Source organism: Acinonyx jubatus, chromosome B3, assembly GCF_027475565.1.
Source record: "Acinonyx jubatus isolate Ajub_Pintada_27869175 chromosome B3, VMU_Ajub_asm_v1.0, whole genome shotgun sequence".
In the NCBI taxonomy this organism is placed as follows: Eukaryota; Metazoa; Chordata; class Mammalia; order Carnivora; family Felidae; genus Acinonyx; species Acinonyx jubatus.
Window position 1 is genome coordinate 66,556,811 of NC_069386.1, and position 20,790 is coordinate 66,577,600.

A 20,790-nucleotide genomic window follows, 5' to 3' on the forward strand; every position below is an offset into this window, starting at 1 on the left:
TTCTTTTTGTATTCATGTTACTCATATATTTTAAGTCTCAACTGTAACATTGAAATTTTAAAATGTATTTGAAAGAATGGGTGTATGTTCGATATAAGTAGACACCCTAACCAGTTCAATCCATTTAAAATGATCAGATTTCATGGTTCCTTGTGACACAGAGAAGATACACATCATCTTGCAAAGTAGTCTGTCTGCATTAGACTCAGGCAGTTTAGAACTTTGAATAGTGGAATAAAGATCATGTCTAAATGTATATTTGGCACAAAATAAAAATCATTGGGCTCTCAGTGAAAACTACCTTTAAAAGTAGGGGAAATAATCTATACATTTGTGGAGGCTTAAGTAATCGACTTGGGAAAAATTAACAGTACAGATTAACAACTGTAAATTTTTTTAAAAATTAACAGTATAGATTAACAATTTTCAACACGCAAGAATCACAGTGGGAAAGTTATTTTAAGATAAAAACAGGGGAGGGCAAACCATAAGAGACTCTTAAATACAGAGAACAAAGTGTATTGCAGGAGGGGAGGTGGATGGGAGGATTGGGAAGTTTGTCTCCAGAGATTCTCTCTCAGTAAGAGGTGGCATCCAGGAATCTACATCTTTGTTTTGCCTCTCAGATGTTCTGCCTAAGAACCACACTTGGAGAAACCCTGAAGTTGTAAACTGTAAAAGGCTGGGAGAATTACCAAAATTGAGATAGAGCAGGAACTGCATGGTAGCGGCATACTGCAACATACCAGGATATAATCGAGCTCTATCACAAAGTCATAAAATGAGTTTTCAGATACATACTCAGTTTAACAGAAGTTCATTGTAAATGTACAAAAGAGGATTGGAAAAATTATTAGGGTCTGGAAGAAGGGTTGGAAATGCCAAATTTACTTAAATGGTGCTAAAGTGGGACTTCCCATATATGGAGAGAAACTGAGATGAAAAAATAAAAAATTTCTTTGTTTAGGAGTTGTTAGTTTTGTTTTGTTTTTTAAGCATCAGTAATACTGTTTTGAGTATCCATGGAGTCTGAAATGTCTAAGATCAAAAAGTCCCATGAGATGACCCTGAGGTTCTTTCTAGCTTTTACATTTTTATTAAAGAACCTTTTTCTTAAAGGTCACTTTTATAAAAGAAGGGCAGTCTGTCAGTGACTCAGATAAGAAATAGTCCTGTTGGGTCAAGGACTGCTTTTTTTTTTCTTTCCCTTAGCAAGTCTTATTTTTATTAGATATCTCTTTTATTTTATCATTTAAAGTATAATAACTAGCTGAGAAATTTGAAGTCAAGTCTCTTTTTTTTATAGGTCATGTCTCGTTGGGAAGAATATATCAGCAAAGTGAAAAATAAAGGTAATACACTGCCAGATGTCACGGAAGTCTCCACTTTCTTCCCTTTTCATGAATACTTTGCAAATGCCCCTCAACCCATTTTTAAAGGCCGATCTTATGAAGAAGACATGGAAATTGCTGAAGGATGTTTCAGGCACATTAAGAAAATCTTTACTCAGCTTGAGGTAAGGATTCTCAAGTTTTTTTTAACTTTCCTTTTAAGGTTTTGAGTTTAGTTGGGTTTCGGGTTTTGTTTTTAATGAAGTAAATGTGGAATATTCACATGTTACAAACCAGATTGTTACTTTTAAGTGAGATTATTGAAAACATTCATTGGGGTGCCTGGGTGGCTCAGTCAGTTAAGTTTCTGACTCTTGATTTCAGCTCAGTTCATGATCTCATGGTTTGTGGGATGAAGCCCCGCATCGGGCTCTGTGCTGACAGCACAGAGCCTGCTTGGGATTCTCCCTTTTCCTCCCTCTCTGCCCCTCCCCTGCTCGTGAGCTTGCTCTCTCTCTCTCTCTCTCTCTCTCTCTCTCAAAATAAATTATCCCTTAAAAAAAAAGAAAAAGAAAACATTTATAGTTTTAGTTCAAGAAGTGAGTAAAAATTAAGATATGAATTGAATCCCCATTATTTTTACTTTTCTGGTGTAAAAGTCTTCGAATTTAAGAAAGGAATGCTTCCCTCAGGAGATTCAATAGTGTTTCTTTGAATTAGAATCTGAGACTGCCACATGGCCAAAAGGCATGTTCTTTATGCCTTCTGATCAGTGGCAAAAAGTGAGGTTGCTTTGTTAGCCAGGTTGATTTATGTTGAGTATTAAGGTAAAATAAGAGAAAAATATGTCTGGAATCCAGGCACCTATACCAGCCCCCTTGTGCTTCCTACTTTTCTCATTCCCTATGGAAAACATCATTTGAAGACTATAGCATAAAGGGATCACATTCAAGCTCACATTCCTCAATAGGATGATTCAGGATTATTCCAGGTAAAGGAGCAGTGGCTTTGTTTTATTTGTACCTTTTAGATACAAATACTCTTCTTCCTAGAAGAGTATCTGGCACGTAGTATATGTTTAGTAAATATGTATGAGTAGGTCGATGGATGGGTGGATGGACAGGAGGTACAAAATAATAAATATACAGTATAATAATAAATAAAATTTTAAGAACCTATGAAACAATATTAGAGTATGCTTATGATTACATAAACAGAAAGTAAAAGGAAAAAATATACTTAATTCATAATAGTAGGTGTCTTGGGAGAGGGTGGGAGAGATTTAAATAGCATACCTCTCCTGTACCTGTATTGTTTTAATTATTTAAAAAACAAACATGTTCAAAATGTCGGAAGTAAGTATGACATAATGTTCAGATTTAAAAAACTTTGTATTAGGTACTCTGCTTGAGCTTGTTTGCTCCTCACTCAGCATCTGCTGTCCATCCTCTGCTCTGTGGGGGATCCTCTGCCATGGTCACAGGTGGGGCTGATCCTGCCCTCCCTTATCAGCTGACTTCTGGCTCAGTTCAGCCAATAAAAATGTGGCAGAAAAAGAGAAGCTAGGATATTTCTCCACCAGCTGCCTTGGATTTCATCTCTCACATGGCTCCAGTTTCAGTTGGCCTGGCTCACTATGATTGTTCTGAATTATTCTGGTACCCCAGTCCCTGGGCTCTGGCAACACTGCCTCCTTCCCTTGTCTATCCTAGCCTAGGAATGGTCAGATTCTACAATGGTTCGTACTATTGCTAATCTCTGGGTTACTTCAACCATTCCCTGACTGGCTTCTCTCACCTGTGAAACCAGACCCCTGCGTTCAATTCCCTTTGTTATGAATACTTGAAATAGTTTTCATGGAGGGACCTTGAGTAAAATAAATAATGAGATAGATGTTTTATTCAGTAATCTTATTGATACAGTAAATATTTTACATTATACAAAAACAGCCTAAATTATAGCTTGAATATCAGTTATTATTTGAACACAATTAGTATCTAATTAATAATGAATAAAATTATGATTCATTAGGCTTAGTTTGTGATTTATTTATATTAGCTCATCAAGAATTAATTCTGATAAACTGGATTGTAGGAATGTATGCATAAAATGTGTTTATCTTCCTAACATAGTCTCTCACTGACTCCCACTCCCATAGGAATTCAGAGCTTCCGAACTGCTTCGAAGTGGACTGGACAGATCTAAATACCTTTTGGTGAAAGAAGCCAAAATCATTGCTATGACCTGTACTCATGCTGCCTTAAAACGACATGATTTAGTCAAGCTAGGTTTCAAGGTAGAGACTTAGTTCCTTAGTTCATCATCTGTTCAGTTGTTAGTGTTTTCTTTCCTCTCCTTTCTTTTCCTTTTTCCCCTTTCCTTTCTTTTACCTACGCCATTTTCCTTGGAGATTGCTTACCTCTGACTGAAGTTCACACTCAAAATTACTTAAAAACGTCTCTTCTGAAAATGATGATAACCTCGGATGTTTACATGATTAGTGTACTCTAAATCTAATTTTTCTAAGTCTACTTATTGGACCTATGGCCACTAAATAACATTATGACCATAATCGTCTAACTAAATTCTAATGTTTGTTAAGGTAAATTCATCTGTTTTCACTATGTTAAAAAATCTCCAAACAGAACTGAAACCTATAAAAATAACATATGACAATGTTTTTCACCTATTAGACATTTATATGCTTGCATTATTCATGTTTTGAGTACACATTCACTCCCAGTTATTTGTTCATTCAGTAGACGAAAAGCTTTCCATATAAGGATATGGGATCCTCATTTAGACTGTAGGATGAGCTATTAAAGTGATTTCATCATATGATAAAAGACAGGAGAGTTAATGGGCACCATAGCCTGATAGCCTATGACTCATTTAAAGTAGAATGTAATAAATGAGCAGTAAATTTGAATCTGCAGGCTCTTTGTGACTTTGCTAGTGATACAGGCCTAAATTCTGATTTTAATGCAAATCATTTCACTTCTCTGAAACTGGTTTATCTGTTGTTTAAAATTAGGGTTTGTGTACTGGTTTGAATTCAAAGTTAGCAAGGCATTTGTTGTTAATGAAAGTAACTGAGAAATTTTAAATGTTGTGAGCTCACTGGAAGGTAAGTGCTAAAAAAATTCAAGGTGATAGAAGAGTTGCTATCTTGGATGAAAAGGTTCCTCAGCTGCAAGGTAACACAAGTACGATAAATTATGAAAAGGTACTGTGAACTTACACGAGTGGTGTGAATTTACCCTTTTGCAAATTATTAGTGAGAATTTTTCACCTAAATATTTTGTTTCTGGGACTGACATTATATACTTGGGGCGCCTGGGTGGCTGTTTGTTGAGTGTCCGACTCTTGCATGATCTCACGGTCCGTGGGTTCAAGCCCGGTATGGGCTGTGCGCTGACAGGGCCCAACTTTCTTGAGAACGCTCTCCCTCTGTCTCTGCCCCTCCTGCACGCTCCCTCTCTCTCTCAAAATAAATAAATAATTGTTAAAATAAATAAAATATACTTTATTTGATATTAAATACTATCAGTTTAATAACAAGGGAAATGGTGCAAAATCATAAATAACATTTTATGGTGTCTTGCAGCTTTTCATATGCACGTTCTAAAAAGCATTACTTGCAGCTTATCAAATTTTCATTAATCATTTGTTTAATTGTGCTATTCGTATGTAGTTAGCATGAGTGCTAAGAGTATTCCTTACATTTTTTTATATTTTCAATTTTGAAGTTTTATTTTTATCAAACTTAAACACCTGCATGTGGTTTAAACATTTAAAAACCTTATAGAGCTACTTATCATTAAGAAAGGTCAGTCCCTTACTCCCCTGATAATCAACCATTCTTTCAACTCTTTTAGTATTTCCTTTGTTCTTTCCCTTTTAGACTTTGTCATTTGACCTTGTGCTGTCCCCACGGGGACATGCATGCACAGTCATATGCTGTCTTCCTGCCTTAATATGCCCAATACAGTTATGTCATAATCTTGCTTGGTGATTAAAATCGTCTTTTACAAAGTAGAATCTATAGATATGTTTTTGGTAAGTTAAATTGCATTAGATTTTCAGTTATTTTTCAGAAAGCAGGCTCTTTAAAACATCTTTGAGCTGCTCCCACTCTTTTTCATATCATGTCTATTATCCTGAGAGTCCATGCAGAGACTTGTGAGAAAATGTGGCTCTTGGAACTCCTCCTAAGCTCCTACAGGGATGACCTAATTAATCCTTGTAATAGGGAAATTCAGCATCAGATAGAGCTAGAGAAGACACCTATCTACATGCCTAACCCTTTAGTCATTTTCAGTAGAAAACAGTATATAATTGAACCTTAACTTTCATCATTGGATTTCCAATGGAAATTCATCTTAGCTGCTTATCTTGGACAAACAAATAGGTACAAGCAGAGTTTGGTAAAAATTAATAGCACAGAAATTATAGTACTGTATATATAAACAATACAATCCATTTAAAAGCGGAGGGTTAGTTAATCATTAAGAGTAAATATATGCTCCTACCTTCTGCCTCTCTAGAAAACAGACTAAGAGGAGAAAACTTTAAAAACACAAAAAAAGGAACTCTAATTTGTATTTAGTGAGATTCTCAAAGAAGGTATTTTACCAATAAGACAAGGAAGGGGATGTCACACTAACAATCAGAATTAGAAGTGGAGGGGAAGGAAAGCATGTCGAGAATAGATCTAGCAGATAATTGGGCAGATGGAAGTAATCATGAAAGAAAGAAGGAAAATTCCTTATGTTGGAGAAAGACTTGATTTTTCATTATTTTATAAGTGTGCAGTACTTGGTGTTACCAGAAACTGGGCTAGTGGAAGGATACAGATACCAAACAAGTAAATATACAGATAGAATTACAAATTGTGATGTGCTGTGAGACAAATGGACAGAGTTCTGTGAAATCAGTTTTAGATTTGGAGGTGAGAAAAGACTTGGATAAAGTGGGTTTTAAGCTGGTACTTTAAGAATAAGAAAAAGCCAAGCAAACAAAAAAATGAGAGAATAGTATTACAGAGGGCCTGAAGTCAGAACATTTTGCCATTTCTAAGAAAATGAAATAGGTCAACATGGTTAAAGTTTAATTAGTAAGGAGAAGGGTAGGAGAGGAAGACAGAGACCAAATTGAATATAGGCCCTTATTAATACATCTCGTGCAGGCCATGTTCAGGGATTTTTTTCCTAAGACAATTAGAAGCCATTGAAGGATTTGGAACCAGTTGGTGACATGATCTGATGTCTGTTGTATCAGTGGTTTATGAGAGGCAAGCCAGGAAGGGGAAGGACTAGTAAAGAGATTGCTGGCAATAGAGAAGTAGCTTGGATTTCAGTGGTCATGGTGGTAGAAATGGAGAGGGAGTTTTGAAGATAAAATTTCATGCTTTGGTGACAAATTGCCAGAGATACTCAGAGGTGGATTATCATGTGCTGGGTAGAATTCATAAGGGAAAAATAAATGCTCCCAAATACTACCTAAGGTAAGAGTATCAATGGAAATGACCTCATATATAATCATAATTTGATTCTTATGTAGAACTTAAAGAACAGAATTGAAAATAACTTAAGTTGATGGGCAATGCAAGAAATGATCTGTGAGATCTCCTCAAGGTAGTTGTTTATTTAGAGGACTTCCCTGAGGTCTAAGACTTGAACTAGAAAAGCAGGGGCATCATGTTTGAATAATTTGTATGATGTTATTTTTGTCTAATATTATTTGGGTTTTTTTGGCTAGTTGTTACAGTTATGGTGGTAGTTGTTTAGATTTCAAGCTGCCTTTTTGACAAGATTTCCTTTTTTCTCCCTTTCTCAGTATGACAACATTTTAATGGAAGAGGCTGCGCAGATTCTGGAGATAGAAACTTTTATACCTCTTCTTCTACAGGTAGGAGGAGACTGAGGTCTGAAACAAAGAAAGTAGAGTTTGAAGAATTCCGGGGGGCAGTGTCAAAAAGCTACACAGTTTTGGGGTGCTAATTGCCATAATTACATATTCTCTTTAACTTCATTATGGTTGCTAATCTATTTTAAGCCTATAAACTTCCTTTAATCTGTTCAGTGGTTATTTAGTAGTTTGTTTTGTTTCCGGGAGTACTATTTAAAAATTCATAGTTTATCTTTAAGTTTTGAAAAGGCTTAGTAATTTTAATCAAGAAAATTACATTGTTACGCAGTTTGGAGGGTAGATGAGCTATTTTTTCATTTCTTTTGTTAGAGTTGTTTCTAGAATTGTTTTTGATGTTCACTGAGTACATTGCTTTTCTTTATTTTATGCCTAAATTTTTTTAGCCAACTGATGATGTTTAAGAATGTTTCTTACTGTACCATAGTCTTTACTATGGAAGAATTAAAAACAAAATGTGGAATCCCAATTTAAGAATAAAGACTGCTTTAATTCATAGATAAATTGGGTTCTAAAAGTTGTTTTATAAGCCAAATTATTTTGGACTTGGAATGCATTTTATCAGGGTATGTTTCAAGGAACAAGGAGAGCTATAAAGCAGGAAATGGAAGTAATACTGTGGGAAATATTAAAGACATAATTTTTACTGCTTTGGAGGTTTTCAGAACTGGTTCTTGGTGTAATTGTGATATGAGGTGTCTACTCTGACATCCTTCCATTTCCCTGTTTGGTCATCTGTTTCTTTCTGTGTACCCTTTGCTTAATTCTGACCAGAGTCTTCCAGACCTCTTTGGATTGCCCTACCTGGTAAAGCAGAGTTAATTTCATGCTTGCCCTCTCAATCCTTCCACCCTCCCTCACCCGCTGTGAGCCACGAGGGTGATGGCACCTGTTTGTGGCTCACAAGTCATTCTGTACATTTGCCAGATGTCTCTCTGTGGAGCTGGTGAATGAGAATTAGTAAGCTAATAAAGCTGTTTTGTAAATAGGACTCTTGTATGATAAATTGGAGACTAATAGGATAATATATTAATCAGAGTATTTTGTCATCTCCTTACTTTTCATTTCTAGAATCCTCAAGATGGTTTTAGCCGACTGAAACGCTGGATTATGATTGGTGATCATCACCAGTTACCTCCAGTCATTAAGAATATGGCCTTTCAGAAGTATTCAAATATGGAGCAGTCTCTGTTCACTCGCTTTGTCCGTGTTGGAGTTCCTACTGTGGACCTTGATGCTCAAGGGCGAGCCAGAGCAAGGTAAAGGAGCCTTAAGTATTCCCTGTTTAAGGACCCCTGTTCCATAATCCAAGTATTTGATAGCATATTCTGTAGAGACTCTAGTATTCCCAGCTGTCTAGGAACCTGGCATCTACAAATCTGAAAGTGCCTATATTGCCTTTTGCGTGGTATGTGAACTAAGTTATTTCCTGCACTTCATTCACTAAGATTAATGTATGTGATTTGTGAACTGAGGGCTTCTTTTCTCTGTCACTTTCACTGTCTTTATGCCCCCATTAACTGTATGCCCCATATTAAGTGTAAGATATACAGTTAATATCATTTTGAAATCTAAAGCAAAAGGTAAACAAGGAAAACACACCAGTTCTTATTTATATTGAGTATATAGGCCCATCTCATAATTACCTCAAAATACTCCTCAAGTTACAGGCTCTTCCCTGATTTTTTTTCCTAGTTTTTTAATTTAAGGATTAAAGATAACATTTACCTCAGAGTACACAATAGAGCTTCATCTCTATAGTATCATCAAGTCTTCTGACCTTTGGTTGCTTGAAGCAGGGAGGCAAAGTTGAAAAAGCATTATCGCTAAAACGATGAGAGCAAAATGGTTAACATGAGAATTAAAAGGAAGAGCACAGTTCCTTAGGAACCCCCTTATGTATATTAGAAGAAGATTTTACATTATTAACGTTTCCTGTTTGGGGTGGGATTTGTCTTTCGGAAGCTTGTGTAACCTCTACAACTGGCGATACAAGAATCTGGGAAACTTACCCCATGTACAGCTCTTGCCGGAGTTTAGTACAGCAAATGCCGGCTTGCTTTATGACTTCCAGCTCATCAATGTGGAAGATTTTCAAGGAGTGGGAGAGTCTGAACCTAATCCTTATTTTTATCAGGTAAGAAAAAACATAACATTTTTAGGTTTATTTTGCATTTGCCTACCTGAATTACTACCTAAATCAGTGATACCGAACCATTTGGCTAGCCATTGAAAAAAGGAAAACTAGGTCCCTACCTCATACACAACACAAAAATTTCAATTTCAGATAAAGATACATCAAAGAAAAGAAAGTATAAACACACTAGAAAGAAGAAAATACTGATGAATACGTAATGTTGGGATGAGAAAGGCCTTAAGCTCGTTACCAAAAGTAGACGTCATGAAGAAAAATACTGATTGGAGACAAAATTTATTTTTAAGATTTAACAAATTGTGGATTTGAATTCTGAACATACATACAGAACTCCTATAAGTCACCTTTTAAAATAATCAACACCCAAACAGACAAAGGCAGTAAGGACAAGAATATTGTGTTTCACGCAAAAAAAAGAGATTCGTAGCAGCTATAAGTTACCAGACCATATTTTCACATCCAATAATACTCAGCATGGAGTTGGTTTGCGGAAATTCTGTATTCATGCAATGCTAGTAGGAAAACAGTTTGGTGAACTGTCAGTATGTATTAAAGTTCTCACTCCAAGGAATTTATCCTAAAAAATTATTGGACAAGTTTGCAAAGACTTATATGCTAAAATATCTATCATATCTTTTTTCTTTTACTGCATAGTATTTTAGAAAAGAGAAACAACCTAAATATCAGTGGGGAGTAATTACATTATTACCTATTTCATATAATGAAATAATGAATAGGCATTAAGAATCCTAAGATTATAACTTTGTTCACTGACAGGGAAAATGTTTATGCTATATTAAATGAAAAAAAGTCAGGTTTCAAAATACGTTGTATAGGATCCCATTTTATTTTTATTTTTATTTATTTATTTTTTTAAGTGATAGTAATTGTTTTTTAATGTTTATTTATTTTTGAGAGAGAGACAGAGCATGAGCAGGGGAGGGGCAGAGAGAGAGAGAGGGAGACACAGAAACCAAAGCAGGCTCCCGTCTCTGAGCTGCCAGCAGAGAGCTTGACCCAGGGCTCCAACCCTTGAACCAATAGATCATGACCTGAGCCGAAGTCAGATGCTCAACCCACTGAGCCACTCAGGCGCCACCCCCCCATTTTATTTTTAAAGAGGATCAACAAAACATAGGAGTGTATACAGATAATCTATATTAAAGATCCAGCAGCATATACATCAAAAGATATTACCTATGTTAGAGCTGATTAGATAAATGTAGTTACTATCAGTACAGACAACAGATTTACAGTCATGTAGCTTCTCTTCCCTCCTGTCTTCCAAAGAACTAGAAAAGTTAAATGAAAGAGGTAACTCAAGCTGTGAATGTAACCCAGAATCAGAATATAAATGATTTTTCTGAAGGTCTTCCAGAATTTTCCTTTTGCCTTTACATGAAATCCAGCTTCTTGTCTTCCTCTTTTGATTTTCATGTTGTGTTTTATGTTCTCATTTTACTTTTTTCTGTCTTCTAATGCTTTTGATTTAGTTGCTACTGAACTGTACAAAGCTTTGGGTTCGCTTCCTCGCTTTCGGATTCAGCTTAGCATAAATGTAAGCCAGACTGACCAATTTGAGGCCGCATTCTCTTCTCACTTTAAAGTGGTCTGGTAGAGGTGGCAACCATAAGAAGAGACCAAACATAAAAAACACAAGGAAATACTAAGGAAAAAGGAGAAAACATTGCACCCCAATTGAGAGTCCACCTCAGTACTATTAGATGCATATGCTATTAGATTGGATTTTTCTGCTGGCTTCTTAGATGGTTACCTTGCTCCTTTGTGTTACTATTTCATTCATACCTACAGTTGCAGTGTATTGTAGCAGAATATTATTGATCTTTATTATGATTGTGGTGAATGAATATTAAGCCATTAAGTCGGTAACTTATTTTATGATTATTCCATATATCACTGATATATTCCAAATATCAAAGAGAAATAATTACCATATACTCTTTATTTATCATTATTAATCTAGGATAGAGTTATCCCTCAGTTTTACAGAAGGTGTTCAGTTATCCAAGTTAATGTCACTTCTTGAATTGTAATAAATCAACAGTTGTGCCAGTTTTCCATTCTTTCTGTAAAACTGAAATGAAAGGAAATAAAGACATAATCTGTTTATGTTTACATTACAGAATCTTGGAGAAGCAGAATATGTAGTGGCACTTTTTATGTACATGTGTTTACTTGGTTACCCTGCTGACAAGATCAGTATTCTAACAACATATAATGGGCAAAAGCATCTTATTCGTGACATCATCAATAGACGATGTGGAAGCAATCCATTGATTGGAAGACCAAATAAGGTAATTTTATGAATATTTTATGTTCTCTTATTCATCATGTTGGCAAGTGGAAAAATTTGTATTTATTATGAGTTATTTATATTGTTCTACTTTGTCTTTTTGCTATCTCCTTTCATGATGTGAGAAAATGAAATAATGGGAACTATAAATAATTCTTTGGCAGTCCTAGCTGAGATTGTTGTTGGTTTACTGTGAACTTCTGTCTCAACTATCACATTAAAGATTTTTGTTGGTGATAATCAGAAGTAAATGATCCTAAAACTTTTTGTTGGTAAAATGAAGGACAATGAAATGACGTTATTTATGTACCGTTATAATAGAAATAGAAATTATAGAACTTTTTAGCAACGTGGATGGAACTGGAGAGTGTTATACTAAGTGAAATAAGCCATACAGAGAAAGACAGATACCATATGTTTTCACTCTTATATGGATCGTGAGAAACTTAACAGAAACCCATGGGGGAGGGGAAGGGAAAAAAAAAAAAGAGGTTAGAGTGGGAGAGAGCCAAAGCATAAGAGACTCTTAAAAACAGAACAAACTGAGGGTTGATGGGGGGTGGGAGGGAGAGGAGGGTGGGTGATGGGTATTGAAGAGGGCATTTTTTGGGATGAGCACTGGGTGTTGTATGGAAACCAATTTGACAATAAATTTCATAAAAAAAAACATTTTGACAAATTGCATTTCATCAAAATTGAAACCTTCAAAAAGGAAAAAAGAAATTATAGAACTTTTTATTTTATTTTGCAAAGGTATAATTTGTACTGCTTTTTACTGTATGTGTGTGGGAGAGTGTTTTTTCTTGAGAATCAGAGAAAATTGTAAAGTACCATCAGACCTGACGATTATTTTTATACTTTTTAAGTTTTTTATGTGGCATGGAGTAATATCAAATAAATATGAAGACACTTGATTATATCAATAAAGGGCTGAAAGTTAAGGATAACAAATATATTACTAATGATGAAATTAAGAGCTTGGTTGTAAACATGGCTATATCAAAGTTCTCTCACTTTTTCTTGGAAATCATCCAAGAGTAACAGGAAAATGGAAGGAGAAGACAAACTCCATTGTTAGGGAGATGACATAGATCAGGTGACCAAGAACAGAAAGAAAATGTGGGAAAAAGAGAATTTAGGGGACCAGTCTTGAAAGCACTTTCTGAAGGTGAGTGGCACACTCTGAAGTGTAAGAGCCACCTTCTTATTACTCAACAACAGATGTGGAAATTAGAAGTGTTCCTGGTCCCAGATTGGTTCAAAGAAGCCTTCATGTTCGCCAAAAAGTAGACTTGTCTCTACAGCAGCAGAGGAAATGAGAACCTTCTGTTGTGAAAATGCAGCCTTTAGGAAACTGTCCAGCTCACCCCAGTTTAACCTCTTGCACATAGCTAATCCAAGAAACCCACTTATTCAGTGATGAAAGAGTCAGACAAAGGAACCTAGCACAAAGCATACTGACAAGACGTTTGCTTCAGATAACGCGTTGTCCTGGAACAGATGAAAACATCAAATACATATTTGGCAGTGGATTTTTTTTTTTTTTAATTTTTTTTTCAACGTTTTTATTTATTTTTGGGACAGAGAGAGACAGAGCATGAACGGGGGAGGGGCAGAGAGAGAGGGAGACACAGAATCGGAAACAGGCTCCAGGCTCTGAGCCATCAGCCCAGAGCCTGACGCGGGGCTCGAACTCACGGACCGCGAGATCGTGACCTGGCTGAAGTCGGACGCTTAACCGACTGCGCCACCCAGGTGCCCCGGCAGTGGATTTTAAAGTGCTTAATGAAGTAATCATTTCTGTGAGGGAAGGCTACAAAGCACAGAAATGGAAGAACTTGGGAAGAGATGAATGTGAGCTGGAAGAAAATAAAACAAAAACCCAGAAATGGAGACAGCTGAAAAGAGTACAAGGACACACCGGCCACTCCATAAGGAATGTGGAGCGTGGAAGTGAGAAACTAATAGCTTTGAAATACAGAGAGTTGAGAAGTAGAACATCGGTATCCGAGTCCTTTTATTATTTATAACACAAAAACTTAACTGAAATAATAGAAGAAAGTTACTCTCTCTCACACAAGAAGACAAAAATGGAATGGCTCCAGGGTTGGGTTACAGAAATGACTCCATCATGTCATCAAAGACCAAGATTCATTCCATCCTTCTGCTCTGCCATTCTCAGTGTGTGAACCCATTTCTCAGACAAGGTCTCCACATGGTCAGGTTGGGAACACATTTCCAGGGATTATATCCACGTGTAAGAGCAAAGGACTTAAATCCAAAATATAAGAACTCCTGTGACAGTCATTGTTAAATAAAGACAACCCAATACAAAATTGGCAAATGAATAGGTACTTCATGCAGGAAGACATAGGAATGGCCCATAAGCACATGAAAAATGCTTACCATCATTCATTGTCAGGGAAATACAGATTAAAACTACAATGACACACCAAGTAGATTGGCTAAAATTGACGAGGTCGATAGTATACCAAGTGTCGGCAAGGATGTGGAGAAGCTGGAACTCTGAATCTGGAACAGTGCTGGTGGATGTGTAAAGTGGCACAGCACCTTTGGAAAACATTTTGACAGTTTCTCGTGAAGTTAAACATACACTTACCATACAACTCAGCAATTTCACTCCTAGATAGTCATTCAAGAGCAATGAAAACATGTTCACAAATATACATGAACTGCAGCTTTATTCAAGGTAGCCCCAAACCAAATGCAAACTGCTGCAGCCCCTGTGGCAAACAGAAGGTTCTTCATAAAATTAAAAATAGATCTACCCTATGATCCAGCAATCGCACTACTGGGTATTTACCCAAAGAATATAAAAAACACTATTTCTGGGGCGCCTGGGTGGCGCAGTCGGTTAAGCGTCCGAGTTCAGCCAGGTCACGATCTCGCGGTCCGTGAGTTCGAGCCCCGCGTCAGGCTCTGGGCTGATGGCTCGGAGCCTGGAGCCTGTTTCCGATTCTGTGTCTCCCTCTCTCTCTGCCCCTCCCCCATTCATGCTCTGTCTCTCTCTGTCCCAAAAATAAATAAATGTTGATAAAAACACTATTTCAAAGGGATATACGCACTTAGATACAATAGCCAAGATACGGAAGCAGCCAAAGTGTCCGTGGATTGATGATAAAGAAGATGTGTACACACACATACACACACACACACACACACACACACAGTGGAATATTACCCATTAAAGAAATAATGAAATCCTGCCATTTGTAGCAACATGGTTGGAACTGGAGAGTACCATGCTAAGGGAAATAAGTCAGAGAAAGACAGACACCATATGATTTCATTCATGTGGAGTTTAAAAAACAAAACAAATGAGCAAAGGAGGGGGGAAAAAAGAATGACAAATTAAGAAACACTTCTAATTATAGAGAACAAACTAATGGTTACCGGAGGGGAGGAGGGTGAGGGAATGGGTTAAATAGGTGATAGGGGATTAAGGAGTACTCTTGGAGTGGTGAGCACTGCGTGATGTGTAGAATTCTGAAATCACTGTGCTGTACACCATTAAATCCTAAGTGAGCATGCTAGGTTATGTTGCTGGGCATCAAACTGGTATATCAGGTAATAAGATAAACAGGACCTGTGTCCATGGACTTGGGTCGTCTAGTGGGGGAAGACTGTTAATTCTACAGATAGTTACTTCGTTGTCAGCAGAGGTAAAGATGAGTGCTTTAAGTGTAAATAACATGGGGACATAGTCTAATCTGGTTCCTGAGATTTATTTCATAGTGTTCATCAACTGTTTTTCTCAATTCCAAGTATATGATCATGTTTCTCTTGGGATTATTCTAATGATAAGATTTTTGTGCTGGCATATGATTTAAATGATCTCTCTAAAGTCTTGTTATGGTGCGTTTGAAAAGATACCATATTTTCCATTTTTTTTCTCCCTAGGTGACAACTGTTGACAGATTTCAAGGTCAACAAAATGATTATATTCTTCTTTCTCTAGTACGAACCAGGGCAGTGGGCCATCTGAGGTACATAAGGAAAAATGTTTATATTATTAAACTTTACTGTCTGCTTCAATTTTGAACTTCTGTAGCTAAGTGGCTTTAAATTTTTTTAAGTTTAAAGTATAATTAATTGGTATGGCAGCTTTTGGTTTGGCAGCTTTTTGGAGTGTAACAATATCAGATTCTTTATATAGTTAACTATTGTCATTGCATCTGAATTTTTTGAATCTTTAATATATTTAGTACATTTACTTTTTAATCTTCAGTAGCAGAGACAGAATTTTATTATAAAATCTTAATATATGATGTTTTTTGGAAACAGTGTCAGAAATTAAAAGAGTTAAGAAGGTGGTAAAAATAGTCTTCAGAGTACATTTCTCATTGCATAGGATTTCTGACTTTTTCCTCACACAGTCTTTCAGCCTCACTGTTAGAGGATAAAGGAACCATTTGTTCTCCCAGGATTAAGAATTGTCAAAACAAACAATAGTCTATTTTTATCATTTATTGTGATGTATTTACGTGCTACAGAATTATGGGAATAATACTTTCTTGTTACAAAGCAGCCATTTAGTTTTGTGTAAACTTTTATCTCATATGACTTAGTGGCAAAAACTATAATGAGAGTTCATTTTATTATTTTATTTGGTGGATATAAAGAAAAAATTCTCCAAGCTCTCATAATGTTGTCATTTAAGTCAAAATCTGCTTGGAGCTTAGCCCCGCTCATCAGGTTCCATTAGACTGATAACTTTTATGTAAGAGTAAACAAAGATGTAATTTTCAAGAAATTGTTTCAGAATTATTGCATTCTAAAATAGTTTGTTTTTGCTTATTTATAGCTACTGTCTAAATACGGCATCATCATGATTTACGTAATTAAAATGTCTCCAAAACTCACAGTAGGAATACATGAATACTGCCTCGTTCAGTCTCCACCTTTTTTTTATTACTGTCTAGTGCTTTTGTCTTTTTCACATTCTTAAGACGTGACTTCTTATACCATAATACTACTATAGCTACTTAGATCTTTTAATCAGTGCATTGGTCATGATTCCCCCCTCACAAAAACAAAAACATGGAGGTCAGTGATAAAGCATTAACTTTACTTGGTTTAACTAGTCACACGACACTGATTAACTTAATGTTTATTCTATTAAGTTTTTAAGAAGCTTAACTTTTTATTGCTATAGCTGAACAGAAATAATGAGTGGAATATGTTAAAAAAAAACAAAACAAGAAAACAAGCTGCATACTTATGTTATTAATCTTGAACTATGTTAATTAATTTTGTTTGTTTTCCAAAGGGATGTCCGTCGCTTGGTGGTGGCCATGTCTAGAGCCAGACTTGGACTGTATATCTTCGCAAGAGTATCCCTCTTTCAAAACTGTTTTGAGCTAACGCCAGCTTTTAGCCAGCTCACTGCCCGTCCACTTCATTTGCATATAATTCCAACAGAACCTTTCCCAACCAGTAGAAAGGTAGGACTCTTTCTTCATTGTATAGAGCAGTGCTCTTTTACAGATGATCACAGTAGCTAGGAACATCATCACATAGATCATCCGATCCCTGGTTTAGAGCGCTCCTTACACTGTGGAACTGAATTAGATTTTCTGCACAAAATAACAATACATGCTAACATTGAGTACTCACTAGGTATCAGGCAGTGAGTTCTTTACATGCATGATCTCACTTCATCTAATAGTCCTTTTCAGTAAGGTTTCTTATTAACTCCATTTTACATATGAGGAAACTAAGGGTTAGCAAAGTTAAGTAGTTTGGTCATGCATCTCATAGATGGAGAATCCAAGATTTGAAAACCCAGGCAGTGTAACTCCAGAATCCTCCTTGTTAATCACTGTACTGTACTGCCTCTCTTCAGCTTTTTAAGGAGAACTTAACTAATTAATTGATAACAGAGTGATAAATGGTTTAGCTCTTGGAGAACGCTTTCTTACCTACATTTTTGGAGAATGTCGGAGGGAATAGCACATACACTTAACAAAGGACATGCTCAGAAATGTCATTGCCTCCTCATCGCTGCTACTGTTGTTAAACCCCTCATCTTTGCTCCCCTTTTCCACCCCCACCCCAAAAGGTGACCAGTCCCTTTAATTTCTGGTTTATGCTTCCTACATTCCTTTTGCATAAAGGAGCAAATAACCTGATTATTTTTTTATATTGTTTTCTTTCTTACACAAAGGTTAGCATACTCATTAATCTTTAGGTTGTGACTTTTGAGCTTTGCATTTTTCATTTAATACAATGTCTTAGAGATCCATTTGGGTTTTAAATAAAGCTGTTTTCAATGTTCACAGTACACTTATTTGCCCCCCCTACTCCCCCTTTTGAAGAAAAGATTAAATGCTGTGTGTTTGTTTTATAATAAGGCTGAGTACTTTTTTTTTTAACTGCATTTTTTTTTTTAAAGCAGTGTTTCTGTAGAGGAATAGAAGGATGAGGGTGGAATGATATGAGGGGGTGGAGTCATGTAAAGCCTTGAATGTCAGCCTCTGAAGTCTGGACACAATCCTATGGCTCTGAACTTCTCTTTCTTTTGTGGGCTGATTATTAAACAGGCAGATTCCTAGCACAAGGTCTGAGGCAGTCTTTTTATCCAAAGGCTGCAGGGACACACCTGGAGACATGTGGAGGAGATCAGGCAGTACCAATGAACAGAAGGCTTAAAGACTAGTGCCTTACCCAACACCATGGAGTCAAGCCTTTGGGGGACTACCTGAGAGCATCTCCCCACCTTCTGCTCAAGAGATCAGTGTTGGAGGCGGGCGGGGCTGTGCCACTCGTGCTGCGTCTCAGAAGAGGCAGCTCCCAGCAGAGCCACCAGAAAATAAGCAAACAAACAAAAACAAAACAAACAAAAAGCCTTCCATGTTGTAAAGGTAGTATTTCATAGTTGTAACAGCATGGCGGTCTTGGCACACAGAAGTGGTGACCATTGCAGAAAGTGACCATTATCAAAAGAACACCTACTTACATGTAATACTACCGTCCTGCTTAATTCTGAGAAATACCATTTAATACACTTCGTATTTCTGACGTTACATGCCTTAATTTGTTACTTGATGATAAAATTTTTTACCTTTATAGTCTTCTGAATTGCTTCTACAGTGAGAAGGGGTGAGACTTTATAAAATACTTTAGAGTTGACTATAAATAGGAAAGTTGTTCATCTTTATTCTAGGATGGTTTAGGAAGAAATGCACATTTTTTATTGTCTTCATTCATGCTTTACCACTTTAGAGCAGTATTTCTCAGATTTTTGTGGGAAACGACTGCATCAGAATCACCTCATTCTGTGTCAGACCTACTGAATCTGGGATTCCCACAATTTAAGTCTCCCCCGAAGAGTTCTTAGATACCACAAAATTTGCACTTTAGACTAGCATTTGACCATATGCTTTATTAGGGAAAAATTTCTTGAATATTCACCCTTATGACTAACAAGTCTATATATTAAATACCAGTAATATTAGCTTATTTTTAGAAAAACAAAAATAGGAAAAATAGGTTTAATATTTTATTTCTGAATAAAATTGAAAATTGCCTTTGTTGCATACAAAGTATTAGAGACAATACTTTAGACAATGTTGATTTTTCTTTCTATTCAACTGATCATTTATCTCTTACTCTTCTGCATGAATTAGACCAAAACTCATAAATTTTACTTACCAACCTGAAATTGTATTATAAGGTAGTAACTCTTAGCTTTCTTCTAGTCTCTTTTACTAAATTTAAATTGAATCACTTTCTCTTTCTGAAGTCCTTATTGGACTCTCACACTTAACACTTTTTTTTTTTTTTTAATCTTTTATTTATTTTTGAGAGAGAAGGGAGGACAGAAGATCTGAAGCAGGCTATTTGCTGAGAGCAGCAAGCCCGATGTGGGGCTTGAACTCACAAACTGCAAAATCATGACCTGAGCCAAAGTTGGATGCTCAATCAACTGAGCCATCCAGGCGCCCCAGTCACTCACACTTGTTTCTTAATGTCCTGTGACTATTCTTGTCCTTCTTGTCCTTTTTTTTTTTTTTTTAAGATAGAGAAAACATGAGCGAGAGGCAAAGGGAGAGAGAGAATCCTAAGCAGGCTCCATAACCAGGGAGGAGCCCAACCTGGGGCTTGATCCCATGACCACAAGATTATGACCTGAATGGAAATCAAGAGTCAGACATTTGGGGCACCTGGGTGGCTCAGTTGGTTAAGCATCTGACTTCAGCTCAGGTTATGATCTCACGATTTGTGAGTTTGAGCCCCGCATTGGGCTCTGTGCTGACAGCTCAGAGCCTCAAGCCTGCTTCAGGTTCTGTCTGTCCCCCTCTCTCTGTCCCTCCCCCTTCATGGTCTGTCTCTCTCAAAAGTAAACATTAAAAAAAAAAGAAAGAAAGAAAAGACAAAGAGTTGGACACTTAACCCATTGAGCCACCCAGGCACCCTGTCCTGTTACTGTTCTTATGTCCTCCAAACCCTAGTGCTTATACATAAGACATGGGCTTCTAGAATGTTCGCTTTTAGCATATTAACTTTCTTACTGTACTTAACTTTCTTTTTGCCTTCTTCTAGAATGGAGAGAGGCCATCTCATGAAGTACAGATAATAAAGAATATGCCCCAGATGGCAAACTTTGTATATAACATGTACATGCATTTGATACAGACCACACATCATTATCATCAGGTGAGTTTTCTCAAAATTCAGTCTTATTTTTTTTGTTGTTGTAGAAAGAATCTTTGCCTTTGTAGATTATACCTTTAAAGTACTTGATTGCTGTGGGAAAACAGCTAAACCAAACAGGGTTGTTGTTATTCATGTAACATCCATTTATTTAAAGTTTATTTATTTTGAGAGATTTAAAAACACCTTTATGTGGATAGAATTTGGCAAACAATGAGTTCTACATATTTAAGTATATAATTCAGTATGTTCTGACATATGTAAATACCTGTGAAGCCATCACTGCAATCAAGATAATGAACATACTAATTATTTCCAGAAGGTTCCTAGTGCCCCTTGGTAACCCCTCTCATCTTTCATCGGTCCCTTTCCCACCTTCTCCAGGC

At 36.5% G+C, this 20,790-nt stretch overlaps 1 protein-coding gene across 1 annotated transcript in view; it reads left to right on the top strand.

Moving 5' to 3' along the window:
- The window catches only part of AQR (aquarius intron-binding spliceosomal factor), a 104,315-nt gene that overhangs the window by 73,344 nt on the left and 10,181 nt on the right, over positions 1 to 20,790 (top strand). The window contains exons 27-35 of the mRNA XM_015066413.3: positions 1,307 to 1,516; positions 3,490 to 3,627; positions 7,170 to 7,241; positions 8,331 to 8,518; positions 9,225 to 9,396; positions 11,559 to 11,729; positions 15,650 to 15,735; positions 17,019 to 17,193; positions 20,294 to 20,407. Of these exons, the coding sequence (XP_014921899.1) occupies positions 1,307 to 1,516; positions 3,490 to 3,627; positions 7,170 to 7,241; positions 8,331 to 8,518; positions 9,225 to 9,396; positions 11,559 to 11,729; positions 15,650 to 15,735; positions 17,019 to 17,193; positions 20,294 to 20,407 (1,326 nt within the window). The remainder of the gene's footprint in view (positions 1 to 1,306; positions 1,517 to 3,489; positions 3,628 to 7,169; positions 7,242 to 8,330; positions 8,519 to 9,224; positions 9,397 to 11,558; positions 11,730 to 15,649; positions 15,736 to 17,018; positions 17,194 to 20,293; positions 20,408 to 20,790) is intronic.